The sequence below is a fragment of the Gopherus evgoodei genome, chromosome 7 (genome assembly GCF_007399415.2).
Source record: "Gopherus evgoodei ecotype Sinaloan lineage chromosome 7, rGopEvg1_v1.p, whole genome shotgun sequence".
NCBI lineage: Eukaryota > Metazoa > Chordata > Testudines > Testudinidae > Gopherus > Gopherus evgoodei.
This window is the reverse complement of record NC_044328.1, coordinates 104,958,337-104,985,669: the sequence shown is the minus strand read 5'-3', so window position 1 is coordinate 104,985,669 and position 27,333 is coordinate 104,958,337. Positions and strand designations below refer to the sequence as shown.

The following is a 27,333-nucleotide window of genomic DNA, read 5'->3' as shown; positions in this document are numbered from 1 at the left end:
TATAAAGCATAGTAAACATTTTTTTTCTTTTACTAACCTCTATTTTAGTGGTTCTCTTCCTCACACTCATGTCACTGTTCTTAGTTGTCCCCTTCAAAAAGCAGAAGTTCTGCTCAGTGAAGTTTTGCAAGGATAATTTAGCTACATTCTAGGGCATGTCAATTAAATAACATACAGAAAAAAGTTGGACAATCAATGCACTGTAGTATTTTAGTTATCAGAACAGCTTGGGGTATATTTCAGGAAGACTTTGTTAGCTTTATTAATTAGAAAACTCCAGAGGACTGGTCCTGCAAACCCTTACTCCTGTGTATAGTCTTTGGTGAGGCTACTCACATGAGCAAGAGTTAGTAGGATTGGCTCATATATTTATTAATAAAGAATTAGTGCAGAAGACACACACATCAGCTTTTGTCATAGATAATAAGAATACATGCTAATGGCTTGCTTTTGGTTGGATGTTGATGTAAATCTGGACTAGCTCCATTAAGGTCTATGAAGTTACAGTGCTGTAAATCTGGTGTAAAGGAAGTCTGAAGAAACCCTGTGTTTTTATGCTGCACACTTGCCATATGATACAATATTATAAATGGCAAAAACCTGAAAACAACCTTATCATCTACCTTAAAAGATAAATGACTCTTCAGCACTGAGCTGCATATTACTCATTTTTTGGATGTGAAATTCTTGCATTACAAAGCTATTTCTTTCTTTCCCAAAACTATGTGTGTGATTTGCCAAATTTGACTGCACTAACTGCTGTCAAAGCTGAGTGGATAAATGAATATTAATTAAAGGTATATTTTTATATCCGCTTTTTTTAACAGGGATTCTAGGTATTTATGCCATTATCTGTTTCTGTATAATTCACTGTTCTTTTGATTATTATATTTAATTATTGTGTCTAAGCCACTTTTTCTCAGTCTGTCAATTGCTGGGCTCCTTGCAACCTGCTGGAAGCACAAAGAAACTCAGGTACAATGGGGGCAACAAAATGGTTTGGGGTTTTTTTTTTTGCTTGAGACTTAGTAAAACCAAATATTCTATTGCTGAATATTAAGGAATATAAATATTCAGTCCATAGTTCTACGTGTGCTAAGCCCAAAGAGAATGATAAGGCATAGAGGAAAAAATAATATCCTGTCTCTGACCAAATAATTGAAATCTGCCTCTCATCTGCCTCTCATTCGAACCTTTTAAAGATCATTTTTCTGTCAAAGATCACTTGCCTATATTGCCTACCTGTTTCTTTTTCACACTGGAGACAGCTCAGAAATTTGTCTAAGGGGGAAGAGTGCTGTGACAAAGCTTGATTGCTTTGTATGATATATAGCACTGCCAACATCACGCGTTCAAAAATTACAATTCAGGCATTCAAAAATGACCCTTAGATTTTTTTAAAAATCTCATAATTTTAAACCGGAGTTATGTTGAGATCTTTTAATTTGCCTTCTGGGTTTTGACTCTTTAGGGGCAACAATTTGTAACATTTCTCCACAACCATACGGGCTAGAATATTTTAATCAATGCTGAGATTTTCCCAAAGCTATGTAAATGCACAAGTTGGGTCTTTAAGAAATAACCCAAATATTATTAGACTCATGATAAAGTTGTGAGAGTTGGCAAACCATCCTGAATACAATAATGATGGCCTTTCACTTATGTCTTAAAAGAAGTGCAAATTAAGGGCCTTAGTTTTGCCACTGACTTCTAAGTGCATGACTACAGCATGTCTGAATGCTGAAGTAAATACAGGAGTTGCCTTTTTAATGGATAATTATTAGCTTGGATTATCCTATATGTCTAATGAAAAAAAGTTATACCCATGGCAGTATCCCATATACTGCTATATATTTTATGCAGAACTTGCTGTTGATTCCAGGCTGGGAATCCATGTATTAGCTGATACAAGAACATTGTCCAGCATTTTTGCAGTAATTTATCAACTACAGCATATTAGAAGGTAGGAGACTGTGTTTTGTTGGGATGATCATTTTGAACACTTAATGTTGAATAAGATCAATTAAAAAAAGTCAAACTGACGTGTTGCACCTGTGAGGATAGTAACAACAAAAAGAGGGCCCTAAAGGTTAAGCTGTAAAATAAATTTTGATTCTTCTGCAAATGCGCAAACCCATTCTCCATTTGGTAGGAGGGAGTACCCAGAGTCACAGCTATTCTGATGATTTTTCTGCCATTGAAGTCAGAAAGTCCTATCTTTTGGCTCCTCAGGATGTTAGGAAATATATTGTTTCCATTGAAAAAGGATTGAGAGCAATACTTTTTACCTTCAAGATCTTTATAATGAGCACTCTCACTGGTCATTGCTGAGTCTGTAATTCCCTCACCTGACACTTTTACCTTTCCCCAGAACCTTTTAATCTGTCCTCTTTTCATCAGATCCCTACACTCCCCATGTCTCTTCTCTTCTGCACCTGAATTCTCTTCCTTCTCCATCTCTCCTTTCCCCCAGAATTGCTTGCTAAAACTGCCATGTTCTCTCTTCCTAGCCCTGTCTTTCCAGATACCAACCCCCCTCTGTCTCAAAATTTCTTACTCACTTTTCCTTCCAAATTTCCAGACTTCTTCAGACCCCTAATTTTCCCTGCCTGCTTCCTCAAACACAGCCCCCCTCCTAATTTCCACTCTCTTCCTTTTTCTCCAAAGTGCCTAGCTCCTCCTCAGTTTCCTCCGTACCTGTCACCTCCCTTGCCCCTCCCTCTCCACAAATGCTCAGTTCTGCGGAGATGGGTAAGACAATAGAGTGATCGCCTAGAGCCAGGAAACTGCAGCTCCCTGTCCCACCCTATCCCTCATTCCTTCAAGATTTTATTGTTCTCCCAAATTCTTTATCCAGATTTACTCCTTGGTGTTAAAGGGTCTCTTCTCCCCAAGTTTCCTGTCTGTAATAAGGGTGGCACATAGACATGCTCTTTATTTCCTGGCATCAATCACACTACATGGGACAAAGTACAAGATGTTTCTGTCACATGATAGAAATCAGTATTCCCTGACTCCATAGGCTATTGTTTCCAGGGTTCTAGTACTGCCAACCCAAAATGTTCAAAGATCATGAGTCAGGGTTCAAATCAAGAGGTTTATTAAGTAATACATTTTGAGTTATTTTTATTTGCCTTCTGGTTGTTGAGCCTTAGTGTGCTTTGCTTCGCTTCACATTTTCAGGCTGTAATTTGCAACCAGGAAGACTAGAATGTTACTTTTTTTTAAATGGATGCTGAGATCCTCATGTTGTTTCCTGATTCCATCAGTTGGTTCACTGAGGAAAACAAATACTGCAATTCAGAGAGTTGGCAGTGCTGGTTGGGGTTCCCATCTGTCCTGTTATATCTCAGCCCCCCTTTTCCTCAAGGTTCCTCTGTCCTTTCTTCACCTTTGTTCTTCCATCCTCTTATCTGTCCCCTCAGGCACAGAGGAGGAAAAGCAGAAGCTGTTGGGCAGGCAGAAAGCCAGTAGCTTGGACGTCTCTTCAGCAGGCTAACAGCCTTCTCATTCTGCTGACCTCAGCCACTCCAAGCTGGAAGCTAGACGGCTAGGAGAGAGTTCACCTCTTAAAAGGAATCCTAACTGTAGCCTCCTGCCTGCCCAACAAGGAGCGCAGCAACAGCTATTGGTGGGAGACTTCACTGCAGTATCTGCAGCTGCCTCCTGTTAGCTGAGCAAATCAAATAAACAGCTAGCTGATCCTCACCTAGAAATGGAAAGCAGGGCAGATTTCCTGAGCATTGGTACCTAAAGCAGCAGTTTCAGACTCCCCTTAGCTGTTTCCCCTCACTCTGCAATAGCTGGCTGAAAGTTGGTGGAGACAAATGGTGTTAGGGTTTTTTGGTTAGTTTTTTCAGGCTGAAATTTGCAGGGTTGACAGTCTGCCTTTTTCTTCTCCCTCCTTAAAATAATGCCCAGGCATAAAAGACTTGTTTTAGGAGGAAGGTCATTGAAAAATAGTCTGAAAACCTGAGGTATTTTGAAATGCTAGCAAAATGTTAAGTGAATAACTGAATTAATACAGGTTATAGTTTATCTGAGGGTACGTCTACACTACGGGATTATTCTGATTTTACATAAACCGGTTTTATAAAACAGATTGTATAAAGTCGAGTGCACGTGGCCACACTAAGCACATTAATTTGACGGTGTGCGTCCATGGTCCGAGGCTAGCATCGATTTCTGGAGCGTTGCACTGTGGGTAGCTATCCCGTAGCTATCCCATAGTTCCCGCAGTCTCCCCCGCCCCTTGGAATTCTGGGTTGAGAGCCCAGTGCCTGATGGGGCAGAAATCATTGTCGCGGGTGGTTCTGGGTACAGCCTCACCCCTCCATCCCTGAAAGCAGCAGACAACCATTTCGCGCCTTTTTTCCTGGGTGAACTGTGCAAACGCCATAGCACAGCAAGCATGGACCCTACTCAGATCAATACTGCAATAGTGGACGTTGTAAACACCTCGCGCATTCTCGTGCAGTCTATGCTGAACCGGGACCTGCAAAGCCAGGCGAGGAGGAGGTGGCGGCTACAGCAGCGCGGCGACGAGAGTGATGAGGACATGGACACAGAATTATCTCAAACCGCGGGCCCCTGCACTTTGGAGATCCTGCTAGTAATGGGGCAGGTTCTAGCCATTGAACACCGATTTTGGGCCCGGGAAACAAGCACAGACTGGTGGGACCGCATAGTTTTGCAGGTGTGGGACGATTCGCAGTGGCTGCGAAACTTTTGCATGCGTAAGGGCACTTTCATGGAACTTTGTGACTTGCTTTCCCCTGCCCTGAAACACCATAATACCAAGATGAGAGCAGCCCTCACAGTGGAGAAGCGAGTGGCAATAGCCCTGGAAGCTTGCAACGTCAGACAGCTACCGGTCAGTCGGGAATCAATTTGGAGTGGGCAAATCTACTGCGGGGGCTGCTGTGATGCAAGTAGCCAAAGCAATTAAGCTGCTGCTACGAAAGGTTGTGACTCTGGGAAACGTGCTGGTCATAGTGGATGGCTTTGCTGCAATGGGATTCCCTAACTGTGGGGGGGGCGACAGATGGAACCCATATCCCTGTCTTGGCACCGGAGCACCAGGGCACCCAGTACATAAACCGCAAGGGATACTTTTCAATGGTGCTGCAAGCACTGGTGGATCACAAGGGACGTTCCACCAACATCCACGTGGGATGGCTAGGAAGGGTTCATGATGCTCATGTCTTCAAAAGCACTGCTCTGTTTAAACTGCTGCAGCAAGGGAATTCCTTCCCAGACCAGAAAATAACAGTTGGGGATGTTGAAATGCCTATAGTTATCTTGGGGGACCCAGCCTACCCCTGGATGCCATGACTTATGAAGCCATACACAGGCAGCCTGGACAGTGGTCAGGAGCTGTTCAACTACAGGCTGAGCAAGTGCAGGATGGTGGTAGAATGTGCATTTGGCCGTTTAAAGGTGTGCTGGCGCACATTACTGACTCGCTCAGACCTCAGCCAAACCAATGTCCCCTTTGTTATTGCTGCTTGCGGTGTGCTCCACAATCTCTGTGAGAGTAAGGGGGAGACCTTCATGGTGGGGTGGGAGGCTGAGGCAAATCACCTGGCCACTGATTATGCTCAGCCAGACACCAGGGCGATTAGAAGAGCACACCAGGAAGCGGTGCGCATCAGAGAAGCTTTGAAAACGAGTTTCATCACGGGCTAGGGTACGGTGTGACGGCTGTGTTTGTTTCCCCTTCATGAACGCCCCCCCACTTTATTGACTCCTTCCCTGTAAGCAACCCACCCTCCCCCTTCGATTACAGCTTGCTTAAGGAAATAAAGTCTCTATCGTTTAAAAATCATGTATTTATTATTAAAAAGTAATTATAAAAAGAGGCAGAGAACTGACAAGGTATCCCGGGTGCGGTGTAGGAGGAGGATAGGAGGGATGGAAAAGGCCATTAAATACATTTCAGTGTAATGACAGCCTTTTGGTTGGACTGGCCACAGGGGTGGAGTGGGCGGGTGCACGAAGCCTTCCCCCACGCGTTCTTACACGTCTGAGTGAGGAAGATATGGAACATGGTGAGTGGTGAGGGTGGTTACACAGGGGCTGCAGCGGCACTCTGTGACCCCGCTGCTTTTCCTGAAGATCCACCAGATGTCAGAGGATATCAGTTTGATCACGCAGCAGCTCCAGCGTTGCATCTCGCCACCGCTGATCTTCCTGCCTACACCTCTGATCTTCCTGCTGCCACCTCTCATCTTGAGCGTCTCTCCTATCCTCATGTTTGTCTCTCCTATCCTCACGTTGGTCCCTCCTGTCCTCACGTTCACTGGCATCTTTCCTGTACTTTGCTACCACGTCCTTCCACTCATTCAGATGAGCTCTTTCATTGCGGGTCACTTCCATGATTTCCGAGAACATTTCATCTTCCGTCTTCTTTTTCCTCTGCCTTATCTGAGAGAGCCTTCGGGATGGAGTAGGGAGGCTTGAAAAATGTGCAGCTGCATGAGGGAGGGAAAAAAGGGAGAGAAGTATTTAAGAAGATACATTTTACAGAACAATGGTTAAACTCTTTCACAGTGAACAACACTATTCACCTTACATAGCACATGTGATTTCACTACAAGGTCGCATTTTGCATCTTAATATTGAGTGCCTGCGGCTCTGGTGTTACAGATCTCACAGACGCAGGTCCGGGCATCAGAATTCAGCTTGCATGCGGCCATGGTAAGCCATTGTCTTTCGGCTTCTCCAGCCTTCATATACACAGTGCCCTCTGATGCTTCTTTCCTGTTAACATGCAGCAGCAGAAGCCAACCCTCCCATCCAATTCTCTAGGATGATTGCTTTACCCCTCCCCCCACCGCATGGCTGGTATCATGGAAGATCACTGCTAATCACCTCCCTTTCCGCCCCCCCACCGCGTGGCTGGTAGCTGGGACGATTCCTGCTAGCCAAACACAAAAAAGCTTAGCGCTATCCTTCCTCCCCTCCCCCTGCTTGGCTACGTGCAAGGAAGGATTTCTTTTAAGCAACAGCCCAGTAGGAAAATGGCCATCTCTGTCACCTTAATTAAATACCTGAATTTCAACCAGGTTACCATGAACGATATCACTCTGCTGAGGATAACAGAGCGAGATAAAGAACGGATGTTTCTTGAATGCCAGCAATCACCGGGACCATACGCAGCTATGCTTTGTCATGCAATGATACCCGATTACTTGCTACATGCATGGCGTTGTAAAGTGTCGTACCATGGTGGACGGAACAAAGCTGGCTTGCCCAGAAACCTTCTGCAAAGGCTTTTGGAGTACCTCCAGGAGAAATTCATGGAGATGTCCCTGGAGGATTTCCGCTCCGTCCCCAGACATGTTAACAAACTTTTCCAGTAACTTTACTGGCCGCGAATGCATCCCAAGCCCTCATGGCAAATCAATCATTAAAAAACGCTTGCTTTTAAACCATGTTTTATATTTACAAAGGTACACTCACCAGAGGTCACTTCCATGGCTTCACTGTCTGGGCTAGTGGCTTGGGAGGGCTGGGAGGGTAATTCTGTCTGAGTCACAAAAAGCTCCTGGCTGTTGGGGCTAACGGAGTGCTGTGTGCTCGCTGCAAGGTCGTCGTCCTCTTCCTCCTCCTCCTCTTCATCTTCCCTCTCCACAGAATCCTCAGCCATGGTTGAGATTACAACCCTCACCTCGGAATCCACGGACAGGGGTGGGGTAGTGGTGGCGCAGCCCCCTAAAATTGCATGCAGCTCAGTGTAGAAGCGGCATGTTTTCGGCCCTGACCCGGACCTTCCGTTTGCTGCTTTGGTTTTCTGGTAGGCTTGTCTGAGCTCCTTAACTTTCACTCTGCACTGCACTGAGTCCCTGGTGTGGCCTTTGTCCATCATAGCCTTGGAAATGTTTTCAAATATTTTTTCATTTCGTTTTTTGGAACGGAGCTCTGTTAGCACTGAATCCTCTCCCCATATAGCGATCAGATCCAGTACTTCCTTTGCGGTCCATGCTGGAGCTCTTTTTCGATTCTCAGGAGACTGCATTGCTACCTGTGCTGATGAGCTCTGTGTGGTCACCTGTGCTGATCACAGATCCATGCTGGCCAAACAGGAAATGAAATTCAAAAGTTCGCGGGGCTTTTCCTGTATACCTGGCCAGTGCTTCCGAGTTCAGACTGCTGTCCAGAGCGGTCACAGTGGTGCACTGTGGGATACCGCTCGGAGGCCAATACCATCAATTTGCGACCACACTAACCCTAATCCGATATGGTAATATCGATTTTAGTGCTACTCCTCTCGTCGGGGAGGAGTACAGAAACCAATGTAAAGAGCCCTTTACATCGATATAAAGAGCCTCGTAGTGTGGACAGGTGTGGCGTTAAATCGGTTTAATGCTGCTAAAATCGGTTTAAACGCGTAGTGTAGACCAGGCCTGAATGAGATGTAAGCCCAAAACATGTAATATTGGTGTCACCTGCCTTGCTAAGGGCATGTTCACAGGAGTCTGTGATGTGAGTGGATGGTAAACCTACTCTGATTATTCTGTTGAATGAAAGGTCATTGGTTAATAATATAATAGGCATCAGTTATTGGATGATACCACAGGCCTGTTATTAGTACAGATCGTCCAGCTAGCTATGTAGTTCAGCATGATTTGAGAGGGTTGAAAAAGTGGCATAGTTGTTTTGTGTATATCCTGCATTAAATGCAGATTGGATTTGACAATAAACGACTTTGATTGTTTGCTAAGATATTACAATGATCTGTTTCCATAACCAGTGATAGACATGATCTGTTATATCCTCTTCCTCAGCTCTGTCCTTGCGCTGCTAATGTAGATGGTACATGAGTAATGAAGTGGAAGGGAAGAAAGCTAGAGTGCTGGTGACGTAGAGTTTCTGGGATCTTGTGTTGTGGCTGTGCAGGAGTTGAAGAAAATATTCTTCACTTCCTTTGTAGCTTTCTGCAAAGATCCAGTCAGTGGACTATTCCTGGTGGTTAATCTAGTTAAACTGGATCATTTTGCATCTGATGACATGTGTGTTTCTTTCTGCAAGGAGTTGTCAAATTACTTGTAATATACAATTACTCATATTTGGACAGAGTTCTCTGTATCCATGGTGGCTAAATCTGTTTTTGGGGAATAAATCCAGCATCTTCTATGTTTGCCTTTTATTATGTGGTGCATGTGGGAGGAACTGAGGATGTACAGGACAAAACTGGTATGTTAAATCCATGTTTCCTCTTTCTTGTGAAAAGCAGCAATGAGGTGTTGAGGACCTAGTTGGAATGGAATGTCAGTGCCTTGTTTAACAAGGGCAAAGTGTCAATTTCTCTTAAAGAAGCAGTTGTTATACTCTTGCTTAAGAAACCATGTTTTGGTGTGCACAGTTTCTCTAGCTACCACCCATCTCAAATCTTCTATTTTTGCAGAAAGACATGACATGAAAACTGTTTTACTGTGAAGTCTTACCAACAATTATGTATGCAAACCAGAAATGAGTTTTATTTGATTGACAAAGCCATGAGTAGTAGTACTATATTTTTGTTTTTCTAAATGTTAGAAGATATGTTAATGCTAGGTTTTTTACTGCAGTATACTTTGTTATATCATATATATTCCATACTAAAAACTGAAGCTGAGAATATATAATAGTACCACACTAAAAACTAAAAAGTCCAGAAATGTGTAATGCAGCCTTAACTCTGTCTCTATGTGCATATGCATTATGATAGACTTTCATTACATGATTATACTATTATTTTCCCTACCTCATTCAATGTACCAGTTGAATGATGTACATAAATGAGGCAGGGACACATAGTGAGTGAGGCAGGTATATTGAAATCCATTGTCTTCAGTAGAATTGCACCCACTTACACTCTGAGTTTGGAATATGTGTTGTAATAATTTTATATGCCCTTTGGCATATAAGCATGTAAGATTAGTTACTATTGGTGAAAATAACCTAAAACATTAAAAGCAAAGGAGGTTGAATATATTTGGCATGATTGCATTCATTCTTTGTATTAAGAACTAATACTGTGTACTTAGCAACACCAGGGCCAAATCTTGTTCATGCAAAGTCCCACTTAAACTAGCAAGACTACCTGTGTGAGTAAATTACGCAGAATCTGCCTACCAATTTGGCATAACGCTCATCTTCATTGTAAACTAGTGATAAACATGCTGAAGTCTGAATAGCACAGAGAGAAGAGCAAAAAGTATTTAAAATGGCAAGTTCTTAAGTGAATGAAAATTTGTGATTTTACCTTACTTGCAGAAACAACCATCTTTATATATTGATCCAGCTTTGATATTTCAGGTATGTTACTAGAAAACTGCTTGTGTGTGTAGTGCTAAGTACTCTTCTTGTTCCAATTGCACGAGTCTTCCCTTTCTCTTGTTTTAAAGGTGAACCTGAATATTTTCTACACTCTACATTTAATATGTATACAGACACTGTCTATTTAATTATCGTTATTTGTATTTCACTTTTTTCCTAAGGATTTTTTCTTGTTGGATCTCTTGCAATAGCTGTCATGCTGGGCTTATAATCAGTGAATGTTTATCCCCAAAACCTCTTCTCTGTGAAATTAATAATGAAACCATGTCTCTTCATAATAGGTTTGGTAATATCCTTCTTTTATAGAACTTATATTTTGGGCCTAACCTTAAGGTAACAGTATCGCCTTAGAAAATAAATCTTTTCAGAAAAAAGGCAATGATCAAATGGTCAAGTATTGACATAAAAACCCCATGAAACTAAAGGCTCTATTTCTCAATTGAAGGAATAGTAACATACTATGTGATGTGTGTGTTCAATTAAAACTGATCAAGACAGATTGAATTTGAAATTTCAAATATCAAATACTGACATTGAGCTTCTTGTGAACACTTTACAGAATTATTCACGGAAATAATTTGATGAATACTTTTAAGTAACAAATACATTTGGAAATAGTGATTTGCTTGATGACATTTCATGAACAGAAAGAGGCAAAATGCCTTGAATAAATTATTTCTTGCAGATTAGTTGTCCAGCTCTATATATTACAGTGTATGTGTGTCAGGCAATATGCAACCAGCAGTTTTGTCATAATGTTCGGGGATATATGAGTCATTATCACTGGAAACTAATCTGCAGAGTCAGCTTCTTATGTCAACTTTCCTCAGCACAATCAGGACAATCCTGTATTAATTAATGCTCTTAATTTATACTTCAAGGCAAAAACTTAACACTGCTGGGACCAGTAAAGAAGGAATCCAATTCTTCTCCCAGGCCAAATATAGGACTGTACTGTTAGGTAGGGTCATTAATGGGGGAGGAGAGATGCCCCTTCCTCTGAAGCATTAGGTATTGGCAACTGTTGGAAGTAGTATACTAATTCCGATTATAGTCTGATCCAGTATAGAAAATCCTGCTATATACTCCTGTGTCTGTTAACAGGGTTTGGAGGGCCTAACTTCAATCACTGAATCCATATTTTTGGAGAACTCAGAGGAGTTATTAGTCCTAGTAATATTATACTTCTTCCTTAATCTTACTGTAGCCAACAAACTTTCTGTCTTTGTGATTCAAGCCCCAAGCTCTGTGGTTTATCTATACCAGCAGCATTCCAACAATCCCAGATCTGGAATGCTGCTAGTATAGATAAACCACAGAGCTTGAGGCTTGAAAGAGATACTGCATCAGTGTTTAATTTGTAATGAAAGGGGTGCTGGGGCTCAAGCAATTTTTTTTACATTCATTACTGATGCAACAAGCCCAGAGGTGCCGGGGCTGTGAACTGCCACACCTAGAGGTGCTGGGGCTCAGCCCTGGCAAGCCCTTGCACAAATAAAATGTTGCTGCATCTGCTCTTCTTTCGGGTTTTTATATTGTCAGACCAAGTGTCCGTAAATTTAGCCACAACTAACACTTGTTTAAGTTTTCTGACAGAACGGATTTCTGCCAGTCTTCCCAGTTCCCTAGCAGCCCAGCTATCCTGATTCCCCATCTACCTGCCTAGTAGGCTTCCCAGCCTGCTCTGTTCCTCTAGAGCTTGCCTGATGGGAATCTTAGGCTGCCTGGCTGCCCAGCTGGTGAGCCAGCTTGCCATAATGGAAATTCTTGAAAAATTTCATTTCAGTTCTTCCAAAAAGGAATTTTTCAAAAATTTGTGTTCCGCAGAAAATTTTGCATTTCTGAGGTTTATGTTCTGATTCTGAATGAAAAAAATCAGTAATGTGAAATTTTCCCACATTAGCCACAACACACTGTTCAAGTAGAGACTAAAAAGAAATGTTTGATTTCAGCACTTAGAGATTATGTGAACAGATACATAAATAGCTACTTAAATTTTATGCCACAGGGCATAAACTGATCAATTACAGTAAAAGTAGGGAGATGTAACCCCCACCCCACTCATGATAAAATTGCAGCATTAGTAAAACACAGTTAAAGGGTTTTTTTTGATTTTTGTCATACTCTGGAGTAACTGGGAAAAGAAGGTACTAGAAATAGGATATGGGGTTGGCTGGAGCAAGCTGGTTTGCTCCTTTACGGAATTTTCTATGTTATAGGTACTACAGTAGTTGTTTGTTTGTTTGTTTATTCACTCTTGTCCCTTCTTAAGGCTGATCATAACCATGATAATTTATTGTTCTTTTGTGCCCCTCCCCACTTTTTTGGATGATTTCGCCAAAACAAGATTTCTATAAACAGGCACCTCCTTTTTTCTTGGTCTTACACTCCACCACACACACTTCTGTCTCCTTTGTCACAAAAATCTTTCAGAAAAATGCTTTTTCAGAGGGCACAATAAATGTCTAATAATAGATGAGTTTTCTCTGAGTGGGTAATGTAATAGCAAAGAGATTTTTCTATTTGTTTCTTTCAGTATCTTAATTCTCCAAGGTCTTCTCATTATGAGTATGAATAATGCTCATCTCCTCATCAAGATTTAGATACCATAGTGATAAGCTATGATTCTGTCCATGGAAGCATGTCAGATTAGAGAGTTTCACCTAATAAATTACTGCATATACTTGATTATAAGCCGGTTCATTTATAAGCTGACCCCCCCGCAAGATGGATATGTAAAAATGGAAAATTTTTATAACCTGTTCATAAGCCGATCCTATAATTCAGGGGTCATCAAGCTTTGGCTTCTGGGCCATCAGGATAAGCCGCTGGTGGGTCGAGATGGTTTGTTTACCTCAAGCATCCTCAGGCACGGAGATAAACCTAAGTAAACAAAGTGTCCCGATGCGCCAGCTGCTTATCTTGATGGGCCGGGACAGCAACTGGTAAGGAAATTTTTTTGGGGGGCGAAGCTGGGAGTCAGGAGAGTAACCCCTGTGACCACTTCCCACATGACCCCACCCCTAGCCCAGGACCTCCACATTCTCCCCATCCCATCCCTTCCCACCTTATCTGGGAAGGACCACAGGAGGATGTCTCTGACCTGGCTGGAGCTGCTCCTGCAGGCTGGGAAGCGTGGCCGCTGCCTGTTCTGGCAGGTCAGACTGGGCGGTGTGGCCACAGCATGTTCCAGTGGGCTGGGCCAGGTGAGCAGCGTTCTCTGGAGGCGTGGCCAGAGCCTGCTCTGGGAGGCGGGGCCAGCCAGCATAGCTGCAGCCTGCCAGCCCCGGAGCTGCAGGTGCTTCGGAGGCTGCAGGGAAAGCAGTGTGGCCTGAAGCAGAGAGACTCTGGCCCTGCCTCTTCCTTTCTGGCTGTGCTGCCTCTCCTTGCTCCCTCTGTTGGGGGGAGGATCTGTGTCCCACCTCTCCCTCTCTATACCCATTCATAAGCCAACCCCCTTCTCTGGTGCTTCCCTTTTTTACTAAAAAAAATTGGCTTATGAACCAGTATATACAGTAGGTAGTTTAGATGGCATTTTACCTACATGATTAAATACAAATCTGAAAATCCTGTTACAAACAAATGCCACTTAAAAAAATTTTTTTTTTCCTCACAGCTGGTTGGAAATTTTTAGATGGAATGCTTTTCTATTGGAAATGGTCAATTTGTCAAAATCAAACTGTTCTGATGAAAACCAGGCAGGATTCTGCTTAAAGCTGCCTGCTAGGTTGGCTTCAAAACCCGCTTGGTTTCCTACTAGCTTACATGCCTGGCTCCTTTGCATCATGCACCTGGCAGACTGATGGGGAGCCAGGAAACTAGAAACAGCAATACAAGAGAAAGATGTGGAATAATGTTATATTTTCAGTATTATTCTCTGTCCAATTCCTTATGCATCCTAACATCTTGTTTGCTTTTTTGATCATGGGTGCACACTGAGCAGTTTACAGTGATGTACAGGTTCTTTTCCTGAATTGCTACAGTTAATATGGAATCATGTAAGATGTATGAATAGTGTAAAATTTCTCTCCAAAGTGCATTACTTGGAATTTATTGACATGAAACTTCATTTGCCAGCATATTTCCTCCCTACTTCTACTCAATATTTCTCTGGTTTATGCATCTAGGAATCATATTCCCCATCATGCTGCAGCATTGCACTTAAAAAAGACAGGTGGTTATATTTGCATAAAAATACAGTGGAAAAAATGTTTTAAAAATTTAGTATGTTAGGTAAGACTTCATAATGTATAGGGAAATATTTGCCTAGTTCTATACCCCAAAATATCTTTGCTATTGCAATCTGTTATTCCATTGTCATGGAAATAAGTTACCCAGCTTTTTCCCAGTGTAGTTTGTTTGTGCCTGTTGTTACAGTTCTAGTAGCAAGCAGAATCTGCCTGTGACCAACAAGCCACCTTTCTTTTCCCCTGGCCTCCCTTATCTGATCTTGAACCACATTGTACACTCACTGCTGCATGGGTGGGTGTAGGGATTCCACTGGGATAGGCATCCCTATGAGACTGTAGTAAGACAAGCAAATATTTACTGGACATTTTTATGAGGCCCTAGGCAACTGCCTGCCCTCTCTGTGTAGCAGAACCAGCGCTGCTTTGCTTTTGAATTTAAAATAATTATTTTGTTGTATACTGAAATTTCTTAAAAATATCTATCAAGGTGACCCTTTTAATTGTTTAGTGTGCTGTGTTTTTGATTCTGTGACTTAATATAACTATTTAATAAATGTACACAGTATTTCACAAAGCACGATGCATGGTGTTACTCTGGTTAGTAACTTTTATAAATTGTTTGTGTTAAATCATTAACATGTTATTGAATCCTTTGTTTCGCACTGTAGATGACTTGCTGTTCTTGTGTTTTAGACAGAATACGGTTGACAGAAAACTTACAGGGGCAAAGGGAAGTCTTACAGGGGCAAAGGGAATTAATTAGATAAAATCACAAATTTTCCAGGATGTAACATTTTGTGTGACTTTGGTCTTTAACAAAACATCTTATTTTAAACAAAAGGAAGAAAAGGTGCAAAGAAAACCCAAACCACCCACTACCTTCAATACTAAGATGGGAATGTCCGCACAGTTGTTTTTATAATTAATTCTGTTACATAACCATTTGTGAGTGTGAGTGTCATCACCAAAGGGGGCAAAACCTGTTATAATCTACAAGTAGAATGTAGAAATATTCCTCCCATGGGAGGGAGAACCAGATATTCAATCTTAAAGTCATAGTATTAAAAATAGAAAATATTCTTATTGTTACCTTATTATTCTTGAAGATTAGCCTCCTAAAACACTGCATGTCAGAGCAGCAAAGCCTGAATGAAAAGGTTTCTGTGGGAATTATGAGGCAGGTGATCAAGGAGGAAATAATCTTCTCTCCCAAAATGGAAGTGGAGGCTGTTGATAGTTGGGGTCTATACATTAAAGGTAATATTTCACAAGGCAGTCTCTTGTTTAGCTACATGTACTGCTAAGAGGACACCATGGTCCCTCTTTTAAGTTCCTTGGTTGTACGTTCGTGCATTTGTTTATACATAGACAGCAATTTCCTCATAAATATTACATCAGCTAAAAGGGCTGAGGAGCTATCCATAGTCTGATGTAGAGCTCCCTTTTAAAGTTTCCATAATAACATTGTACTCTGAACGTTTTGAGGCGTCATACCTAAGGTGATGACCATTTCCACATAAATCAGGGAGGAAGGCTGTTGAGTCTGTCCATTCTTAAGTAAACTAAGCAGTCATGGGATAGGAGGAAGAACTGGTGAAAAGACAGGAGAGAATAAATGAGTAGGAATAAATGGGAAGTTTTCAGAATGGAGAGAGGGGAACAGCTGTGTCCCCTAAGGGTCTGTGTTGGGACCTGAGTTGTTCAACATATTCATAAATGATCTGGAAAAATGGGTTAACCATGAGGTGGCAAAGTTAGCAAATGGTACAAAATTACTCAAGATAGGTAAATGCAAAGCTGATTGTGAAGAGTTACAAAGGAAGCTCACTGAACTGTGTGACTGGACAACAAAATGGCAGATGAAATTCAGTGTTGAAAATAAAATCCCAACTATACATACAAAATGATAGGATCTAAATTAGCTGTTACCACTTAAAGAGATTTTGGAGACATGGATAGTTCTCTCAAAATATCTGCTCAATGTGCAAGGGCAGTAAAAAAAGCTAACATAATATTAGGAACCATGAAGGGATAGACAACAAGACAGAAAATATCATAATTCCACTATATAAATCCATGTACACCCACACCTTGAATACTGTGTGCAGCTCTGATCACCCCATCTCAAAAAGGGAATTTTAGCCTTGGAAAGGGTACAAAGTGTAACAAAAATGATTAGGGGGATGGAATAGTTTCCACACAATGAGAGATTAAAAAGACTGGGAATTATCAGCTTGGGAAAGACACCATTAAGGGGGGATATGATAGAGGTCTATAAATCATGAAACGTGGAGAAAGTAAATAAGGAATTGTTATTTATTCCTTCTCATAACACAAGAAGTAGTGGTCACCAAATGACATTATTAGACAGCAAGTTTAAAACAAATAAAAGGAAGTATTTTTTCACACAGTGCACAGTCAACCTGGCCAACACTATAACAGGGTTCAAAAAAGAACTAGATTAGTTCATGGAGGATAGGTCCATCAATGGCTATTAGCCAGGATGGTCAGGGGTGCAAAAACATGCTCTGTAGTATCTCTAGCCTCTTTTTGCCAGAAGCTGGGAGAAAGGGGATGGATCACTTGTGAGAACAGGCTTCTGTGTACTAGGAAAATCTTCCAGTGGTGTGTGTGTGTGTATGCATGCCTATGGGAGTACAAAGAGTGAATATAACAGTGGTCTCTACTATACTTTTTAATAGGTTCCACTAGGTGCTTCCCCTGTGCTGGCTTAGCTCCTTTGGCTGGTGCAGTGGGGGAATAGGTTTGGGGGTGGTACTTTAAACTTGCACATCTCCACCTCCTTTGAGGTTTCTAATTCACTGCGAGGGTTGCTGTTGCTGCGAGGGTCTCCTGGTCTTTTCTCAAAAGCAAATGTTTTATCTGTTCCTGTAGAAGCACAAGGTGGCTCTTTTGTGGGTTTTCCTTTCTTTTGTGCATCCATGGAGGCCTAGGTACAATCTAGACCTCAGCATTTTGAAGTAAATACTTGGTAATAAGGGATTAGGCCTGAGAGTGGGGACTGAAAAAATAGGCATCTCATAGACGAATTAAGTCTTGTAATTCTCATTCTCTTACTACTTTTCCACCAATCTATCAACACTCTGAATTAAAGTAGCCAAATTATGGTTAATTATCACATAGCAAGCCGAAGAAGATATTATTCTAGAGACCGAATCTCTCCCATCCAACCATTTCACAATTCTTTATTACTAATAAAGGAAATAAGTGCATTCCATTAATTCCTTGGTTCTGCAAATCATTATTGGTTACAAGAATAAAGGTTAACAATACTATAACTCAACACAATGTCTTGCAGAAAAGAAATTAATGTATATCCCTATGTAGCTTTGGTTCCTCTTGGATATGTAACAATAGTTGGTGAAATTCGAAAGGTTCAAAATTTCATTTTGGGTTAGTAGTCAAAAGTTCAGATGCTTATCAGAGCTGTATCCAGGCTATCTAACCTCTGAAATTGCAAATTTGGCCTGGTGGTATCCTGAAAATAGGCTTAACTATCATGCAAAAGTTTTGGTGCTGACTACTTCAGGACAGTCTGTAGGTAGTATAGGAATAATCTTTTTTTAATATCTCAGAACTTCAGTGTCTGGCTAAAGACAGGCAGTACAGTCAAGTGAAAACAGAAACAAAGTTTTATTTTACTATAGAGATTCAAATTTAGTTTGTCTTGGTTGAGCTTTTATTTTTTGTGGGAGAGAAGGGGTAAAATCCTGACTCCATTATAGCCAATAGGCCTTCTGCCATTGACTTCGGTAGGGCAAGGATTTTATCCCAGTTTCTAATATGTCTTGGCTCCTTTGCATTCTTGGACTTCGTATTTCTTTGTAGTTCTCTGCACTTGAGCCATGGAGAATTTGTTCCCTAATAGATGTAATAGAGTCATGTTGCTATATTCTGTCAAAGTGAAAGTTGTGTGAGAAAGTACTACAAGCCCTGATGATTGCTGTCCATCCCCAAGTGGATAGATTTTTTTAGTTTACAGACAACAAATGAAAATGAGAGCTGAATCATTGGATTTTTTTAGTGCTGTGCTGGCACAAGCTGATAACCAGTATATGAGGTGGCATTTGATCCGTGGTATATGAGGTGGCATTTCTGTTGTTGCAAATTAACTTGGTTACATACTGTTGGAAAAGCTCTTTGAGATTGTAGGAGGAAAAGTATATATCCTGCCCTTGGCTATATGAGGGTATACCAGTGGAGGAAATGGCCATAAGGAGACTCCTCTTATTTCTCAAAAGAGCAGGACTGGAGTGTAACCTTGTTTTCAAGAGACCACTAGATTGAGAGGCCAGCTAGCTCCTGATAGCCCTAAGTAGTTGGCAAGGCCTATAAGTTATTTCCATATATGTCTAGCCCTGCTGTCCCCATCTGTTGTCCTTCTTTTGTGTGACTTCTAGGATGTAGGGCAGGATTTTGCCCAGATTGTGCATGAGCATCAAAATGCTCATTCTTAATTGATGCTAAAATAAAATCAAGCATCGTGCTGTCTTTTGTTTGAGAGCAGAGGTCCAAATCCTGTTTTCCCTTAAGCCAGTATCAGTGGAATTACCTGGGATTTACATCAGTACACGTCATAAGTGCTGGAACTAGGGATGCTGAGGGTGCTGCTACACCCCCTGGCTTGAAGTGATTTCATTATATACAGAGTTGACAGTTTGGTTCAATGGCTCTCAGCACCCCACTATACAAACTGTTCCATCACCCCTGCATTAGTATAAATGAAAGCAGAATTTGTTCCAGTTTCTTGTGCTAGTGTATTATTATTGTACCACGTTGCTACAAATACTGCATTTTTAACATCCAGGTTTCATATAATTACAGATTCTCTCTCTCTCTCTCTTTATTTTTTAAATTTTTAATCCAGGACACAAAAATAGCTTCACTTGAACGCAATATAAGGGATCTCGAAGATGAAATACAGATGTTAAAGACAAACGGAGTTCTGAATATAGAGGACCGAGAAGAAGAGATCAAACAAATAGAAGTTTACAAGAGTCACTCAAAGTTCATGAAAAATAAGGTACAGTCTACTGATAAAATAGTTTAATGGTATTAAAATAATGTGAACAGAAGCTTTAATTGGACTTTTCAGTTTAAGCAGTCCTCTGTGAATTTGCTGATGGTAGCTCTGCGGTACTTGGCACTGAAAGGAGTTGCTGCAGGAACCTTTTTTGGATTTAAAAAAAGGCATTTGTAAGTATTGATTCAGGAGAAGTAGAGAGGAGGCTAATCCATCACACTTCAGCAGTAAAAGCATTAATTAATTTACTACATTTCTCATGTTTTACACTTTCTTATGTTTCTTTTTTTTTCCTCCACATCTTATATATGGTTTCTTCATTTTCTCTTTTTTCAGCTTTATAACTCCTGCTTTCACTACCCAAAGCTGCTTTGTGACTTTATTGATTTCCATTCTGACCTACAGTATTTTCATACCATTTTAATTGTTAATTTTCTCATTACCTTGATAATGGTATTATGGTTAGTACTACTATGCCATAAATGATGCTGAGTTGTTGTTTCCATTGTAAATGTGTGTTACATGTACAGTATTTTAAAATTCTAATAGTTTAAAAAATTAATTTTATAATTCTGATAGTTTGCACTTACACAGTGCCTTTAACTTAAGACTCTCAAAACATTCTACAAAGGTTGATGCATATTATTATCCTCAATTTACAGATAGGAGGAGAGAGAGAGACTAGGTGAATTGGCTAAGGTCACACACCTGTTAGTAGCAAAGTTTGGAATAGAACCCCAAGGACCTAACTCCCAGACTCACTAAACAATACTGCCACTCAGTTATTTTAAAATAATCAGACTTAAACTTGGCACCTAACTTGTGATCCCAGCTGCACATTTTTACCACACTTAATTTACATTTGTTTAGCTGCCATGTAATTAAAGAGCAGTTCCAACGTTTTATTTTTTGTACTTTTGGATTACTTTTTCTGATTCTCTTTTCTCAACCAATTTAATTTTTTTAAATAGTTTTTTGAAAAAATACAAACTATGATAAGTTTATTCCAAAATTTGTGTTCCTGATTATATTCTTGTTTGTTTATAAAGTAACAATGTCCTGATCTGGAGCTACCTTCTACAATACAGGTGTATGGTGATCAGATTTTTAAAGTGGAAAAACTAGGACAGCAGTGATAGAGGAGGGGGAAATGAAACATTCACATAGATGAATCTTGGGAAGTGGGAAAAGGAGGCATTTTACCTATATGTTCCTTTAAGATGAAAAGGAGCAGTGAGTGGGGAGGGGAATGTGGGAGAGGAGGGACAGTCAGCTGACTATAATGAAGTTGAGACTGGCCATAATAAACAGAGTGAAGCTGGTCAAAATCACTGTAGCAATTTTGATTGTGAAACTACATTTTTTTCTTGATTTTTTTTTGCATTCATTCCTCTGCATCCAACATCTATTTTTATGTAAAATTTTGTGGAGCTGATTATTTTTGAAGTGAAAATTGGAAAAGCCCCTTGTGTGCTAAAATTTGTAGCTAGGGATTTTGAAAAAGCTGCTTGAGGGGTTGATGCTATCTGCTTCTGTGGAGCCCATATGGCGTGGAGGAGAATCATAGAAATGTTGGACTGGAAATGACCTTGATAGGTCATCTAGTCCAGTCCCCTGCACTGTGGCAGGCCTAACTATTATATAGACCATTCCTGAAAGGTATTTAACCTGTTCTTAAAACCTCCAGGGATGGAGATCCATAACCTCCCTAGGTAATTTGTTTCAGTTTTTAACTGCCTTGACAGTTAGGAAGTTTTTCCTAATGTCTAACCTAAATCTCCCTTGCTGCAACTTAAGTCCATTGCTTCTTGTCCTGTCCTCACTGATTAAGGAGAACTATTTATCATCCTCCTCTTTATAACACCCTTTTATGTATTTAAAGACTTATCTCCCTTCTCAGACTTCTTTTCTCCAGCTTAAACCAACCCAGTTTTTTTCGATCTTTCCTTATAAGTCATATTTTCTGGATCTTTAATAATTTTTGTTGCTCTCTTCTGGACTTTCTTCAATTTGCCCACATCTCTCCCAAATCATAGTGCTCAGAACTGGACGCAGTATTCAAGTGGAGGCCTTATTAGTGCTGATTAGAGTGGAAGAATTAATTCTCATGTCATGCTTACTACAATATTCCTGCTAATATATACCCAGAATTATGGGTGGTTTGGTTTTTTTGCAACGTTTTAAAATTGTTGACTCTCATTTAGTCTGTTATCCACTATGATCCCCAGATCCTTTTCTGAAATGCTCCTTCCTAGGCCTTTCCCATTTTGTATTTGTGCAATTGATTATTCCATCCTGTGTACAGTACTTTGCATTTGTCCTTATTATATTTCATCCTATTTATTTCAGACCATTTCTTCAGTTTGTCAAGATCATTTTGAATTCTAATCCTGTCCTCCAAAGCACTTGCAACCCCTCCCAGCATGATATTGTCCACAAACTTTATAAGTGTGCTCTCTATGCCATTATCCAAATAATTTATGAAGATATTGAATAGAATCAGTCCCAGGACATATCCCTGTGGGACCCCATTCAATAGGCCCTTCCAGTTTGATTATGAATCATTGATAACTACTTTCTGTTTGCTTTTTCAACCAGTTGTATACTCACTTTATAGTAGGTTCATCTAGGCTATATTTCTCTAGTTTGTTTATGAGAAATTCCTGAGACAGTGTCAGAAGCCTTATTGAAGTCAAGATGTAGTAAAAACTTTTATCTAGCATGTTGAGGGGATGGAGGGGTACCACTAAGTAAAAAATGCTGGTTAACAAAGATGGAGGGAGTTTGGGTGCGGGGCTGGGTTGGGGTGCCGGATGGGAGATGGGGCTCTGGGAGGGAGTTTGGGTGCAGGAGGGGGCCTGGGAGGGGGTGCAGGTTGCCGGATCCAGGGGGTGCTTACCTTGGGTGATTCCCTGCAGGCGGCAACCTGTTCTGGATGCTCCTAGGCAGAGGAATAGCAGGCAGCTCTGCACACTGCCCCCGTTCCTCCCCAAGCACTGCCTTCGCAGCTCCCATTGGCTTCTAGGCAAATCATTTTACTCTCTTGAGTCTTAGTTATCCCGCGGGGCGGCTTTAGGCACCAGCAAAGCTGGCACCTGCTTGCAGCAGCCCATTTGCAGGGGCGGCAGGGATCCAGCATGGGAGCTGAGAACCAACAGGGGGCTCTAGGAGCTGTAGTTCCTTGTTTAGTTCCCTGCCTATAAAGTCAGCCCTGGAGCAAGAAAAGAAATACATTTCCCAGCATTCCCTTGGCCACTACCAACTGGAAAGGAAGGAGGGGGACCTCATGCAGCAGCCTGCTGTGAGTGGAGAGTTGCACTGTGAATGGTAGGGATACCCTATTTTAACATTCAAAAAACAGGACACTCCACGGGGAGGGAGGGTAGCCCCACCCTGCCACCATCCACTCCCTCCGACTGTCCCCCACAGAAACCCCAACCCATCCAACCCCCCCTGTCCCCTGATCACCCCCTCCCAGGACTCCTGCCCCTAGCTGCCCCCAGGACCCCACCTGCTATCTAAGCTCCGCTGTCCTTGTCCTTTGATTGCCCCTCCTGGGAACCCTGCCCCTAACTGCCCCTTGGGACCCCACCCCCTATCTAAGCCTCCCTTCTCCTTGTCCCCAACTGCCCCCTCCTGAGATCCCCCCCAACTTCCCCCCCCAGGACCTCACCCCCTACCTGTCCCCTGACAAACCCCTGGGACTCCCATGCCTATTCAACTGCTGCTTGTCCCCTGACTGCCCCCCCAAACCCCTGACCCATCTAACCTCCCCTTCTTCCTCCCCCAGACTGCCTCCCCGAACCTCCACCCCATCCAACCCCCCCGCTCCCTGTCCCTTGACTGCGCCCCCAGAACCCCCTACCCCTTCTCCAACACCCCAGCCCCCTTACCGTGCCACTCAGACCAGAATGTCTGGCTCCGCGCAGCGCCAGACACGCTGCTGCAAACATGCAGCCTTGCTCCCCCGCGGAGCCCACAGCCCCCCCACAAACACACCCAGCACCTGCCTTCCAGATTTGAACACCTCAAAATTCAGGAGTGCTCAAGGTCAATTTGGGCAGCTGTTACTTCATTTCTGCCAAATCAAATATACTGATCCACTATAACTTGCTGTAGAAAAAGTAGGATAAAATTGAGCAAGAAATGCTTTCCAGTGGTTATTAGGACTGGAATTGCTATTTTCAACAGCCATTGCCTTTTTTTTGTTTGTTTGTTTAAAAGGAAGACCGTGATATTGTATTGGCAAATTCCCCATAGAAAGAAAGAGTGGAACAAAAGAATAATAAAGGCACCTCAACTTTTCCTCATTTATGTACGACAGTCTTACAATATGCATCCAGATATCCTCCAGTCACACAAGCTGAAAATTGTTCCACTTTACTGCAGCTCTGTAACCATATGGGAACCAATCCTGTCTTTGTTTTGTGCACATCCAAAATTCCTGCTGAATGACCTGCCCTGGGAGCGAGTTACCAGTGACCCAGGGCTGTGGCAGAAGGAGAGTGCAGGTGGGAGGAGGAGAGCCCAGGGCTGGAGCAGCCGCAGGTGTGTGTGGGGGGGCACTGGTGAGGGGAAAAGGGGGGAAGCCCAGCGCTGGGGCAGCAGAGTGTTTGTGTGTGGGGGGAGAGCCCAGGGCTGGGGCAGTAGGAGGATGTGGGGGAGGGAGATGGGATGGGGGACAGTCAACATTTTTTTTGCTTGGGGCAGCAAAAAACCTAGAGCCGGCCCTGGGTATCCCAAGCGTAAAATGGAGACAATGAGAAAAATTATTGTATGATATTAAAGGTATTAGGATTTGCCATCTCAGAAAAGGTACATTACATTAATTTTAGAAAGTGTGGGGTCTCCTGTATCTTCAGTATCCCGTGACAGCTGCTATGTTTTAGCTATTGTCTTAGATTCTTCCCACTGGATAAATGAAAGCTTATGGCCCTTTTGGCAGCTTACTTTAAATATAAAAGGTTTTTGTTTTTTTTTAGCACTTCTTATGTTCCGTGCAGTCTTTTAAAACTCGTAAGTGGAGTTACCATTAGTGAGATTGCAGTACGCTTTCAAATGTGGTTAACCTACAAGTATGCAGTTCCCTGTGACTTACAATGTAATTACTACAATATCTCAGAAAAGATATTGACGCTTTTAAGGTATAAATAATGTCCAAAATCTTGTATATAAAGGGGAAGTTCCAGTGTTTTTGAGAGGAAGAGGTTCAATATAGTTCTTTTCTCTAAAGAGCAGATGAATGAGAAGAAGACTGTTATACATACCACTGTTTCATCACAACCTTCAGATCAGTACTTTGATAAGTATGTCACATTCTGATGAAACACTGTACAACTTCTTTCACCAGCCCTGTCCTTCCTCTTACAACTGAGATTTGCAGCAAAAGATACTAGTTCTGCCATTCATCAGAGAACCTTTCAAGGTGGAAAAAGTATTTATATGGCTGTCAGCAAGCAGATCTTATTATATCTGATCTGTCGAACCTGAGATTGCTGATAAGAAGTTTTGATAAATACAAGTCCTGATTGATGCCAAACAATAGAAAAAGGCTCTTTTCATGGTTAGGTGCTAGAATTCTCTTTATACTGTTATATTAACAGAATATGTATTTAGTTTACATCTCTTCTTAATTTAAATCTAGAAAGGAAGGTGTATCAGCTGCATGCAGACCATTAGTAAACATTGCATTTGTACAGTATCAAAGTATTTTCTTTGTAAATTCTAATACACTAATAATAAACACACACCTTCAAACTTCTCCAGAGAATGAGACAGTCAGGAATAGAGACAATTAGTGGTTCTAGGATACCATATATGGTATCTCGCAGAGAAGGGTAAAATACTATCCAATAGCTGGAAGTTGAAGCTAGACAAATTCAGACTGATAATAATGGTGTATTTCATTAACAGTGAGGGTAATTAACCACTGGAACAGTTTTCCAAGGTTCATGGTGGATTCTCCATCACTGGCCATTTTAAATCAAGATTGACTGGCTTTCTAAAAATATGCTATAGAAATTATTTTGAGGAAGTTCTGTGGCTTGTGGTGTGTTATAGAGGAGGTTAGACTAGATGATCACAATGGGTCCCTTCTGACTTTGGATCTAGAATCTATATCCAGACATCTGGCTTAATCTTAATTGTAGTCTTTATTTCTAACTCACATGGAAGTTGTAGTCATTGTTTTATTTTGACTCCAATAGAGAGGCGTGGGTCCTCACTGGATCATGTCAACATTCTTCTTACATTCACCTTGATATGTGCACTTCAGCAAGGACAAAGACTTTGTTTAACAAAGTGCTTAACATTTTACAGAGAACCATATTATACAAGAACCTTTTAACAACTGAGTGTATCAGATAAAAGTTGTGAGGTTTTGTTCTGTCCTGGATATTTCTTTTAAAGGGAGAGGTCCCAGTTCTTGCGTTCTTTTTCATTTTCATTTTTTGTTTTATTTTTATTTTTTATTGAAGAGTTTTCCAAAGACACAGTTATCCTAACTCGGATCTGTTCTTTTATGTTTGGGAACTGTATCACATTTTCTTGACCTCCTTCAAACCGAAACTGCATGCTGATGAGCAGATAGTTTCAGAGCAATGGGGAGCATATCTGTGATGAAAATGAAGCCATTTTCCTTGCTTGTTGATTTCTCATAGTGTTGGTAGGGTCATGAACAAAACTATGAAAAGCTTCCAATAGAGATTAGGTGTGTGTAATGTCCACAAGGGTCTAGTATAAAACATGTAATATAATTAGATTGGCCTCAGATATAGGGTTCCTCCTTTATATTATATACTCAGACTTTCCCACTCTATATTTTGTGTACCTTTTTTGTTTTAGTTTCTGCCCTTGCTTACATGTGCTGGCAAAGTAAATAAATGATGGGGAGGAAAGAAGGTTTATTTCCAAGCTGAAAATTTTTTCTCGAGTATTTTTGCGATACATGTTGTATTTTTTTTTGTGTTTCTACACTCCCTTTTCTTTCTTTTGATAAATTAAGACTATAAAGGCTGTTGCTTTAGCTTCCCGTATAGATTAGGATTTATTGCAATAGACAAAGGGTGACCATCCAAATTCTCCAATGTAGTGGATACAAAAGATTTTGAAACTTGTGGAGAGAAAAAAAGAATAACCCTAAATATGTAATTCAGAATTACAGCTGTGACATATTACTGTGTTTTGATTTTGAGGATATGGCTAAACATGACAAACTTTTTTTTTTCTGGGCTACCATTCCCTTCAACTCTAGATTTCCCAAGTGGCCTTTGGGATTAAATTGAAAGGACAGAATGGATAGGGCAATTCCAGCTCTTCTTTGGTCACCTTCATAGCATTTAAACTTTGATTTAAAATAAAAATTTCTGGCCGTTTTGTTTGTGAGGAAAAATGTTTAAATGAAAACCAAGTGTCTGCCACAGTTAGCAGAGGGACAGCCTGAAATAATATCTCTGAAAAGTTACTGCCCATTCCGCCCCATGTGGGCTGAAGTCATTTGGTAATTTAAATAGCTAATATTAAGTATCTCACAATGGATCATTTGAGTAGCTAATTTGCTTGTCCACTGTTGTCACATAGAAGTTTGAGAAGAATATCTGTTATGTCATTGAATATTTAGGATTGTTCTTTATAATATATTCTCCAGTGCTTTGACCAGTTTTAAATGTTGAAAATACTCATTCTTTTCCATCTCAGGACACTTCTCCCATTTAGCAGTATGAGAAGGGCAAGGTAGCTGTGATCCTCCTGACACCTGTTCATGAGCATCAGGTTGAG

At 41.2% G+C, this 27,333-nt stretch overlaps 1 protein-coding gene across 5 annotated transcripts in view; it reads left to right on the top strand.

Moving 5' to 3' along the window:
* ERC2 (ELKS/RAB6-interacting/CAST family member 2) overlaps window positions 1-27,333 on the top strand; it is an 840,807-nt gene that overhangs the window by 204,574 nt on the left and 608,900 nt on the right. For all 5 annotated transcript variants that reach the window (XM_030570319.1, XM_030570317.1, XM_030570316.1 and 2 more), the window contains exon 5: window positions 19,402-19,557. In XM_030570319.1, the coding sequence (XP_030426179.1) occupies window positions 19,402-19,557 (156 nt within the window). The remainder of the gene's footprint in view (window positions 1-19,401; window positions 19,558-27,333) is intronic.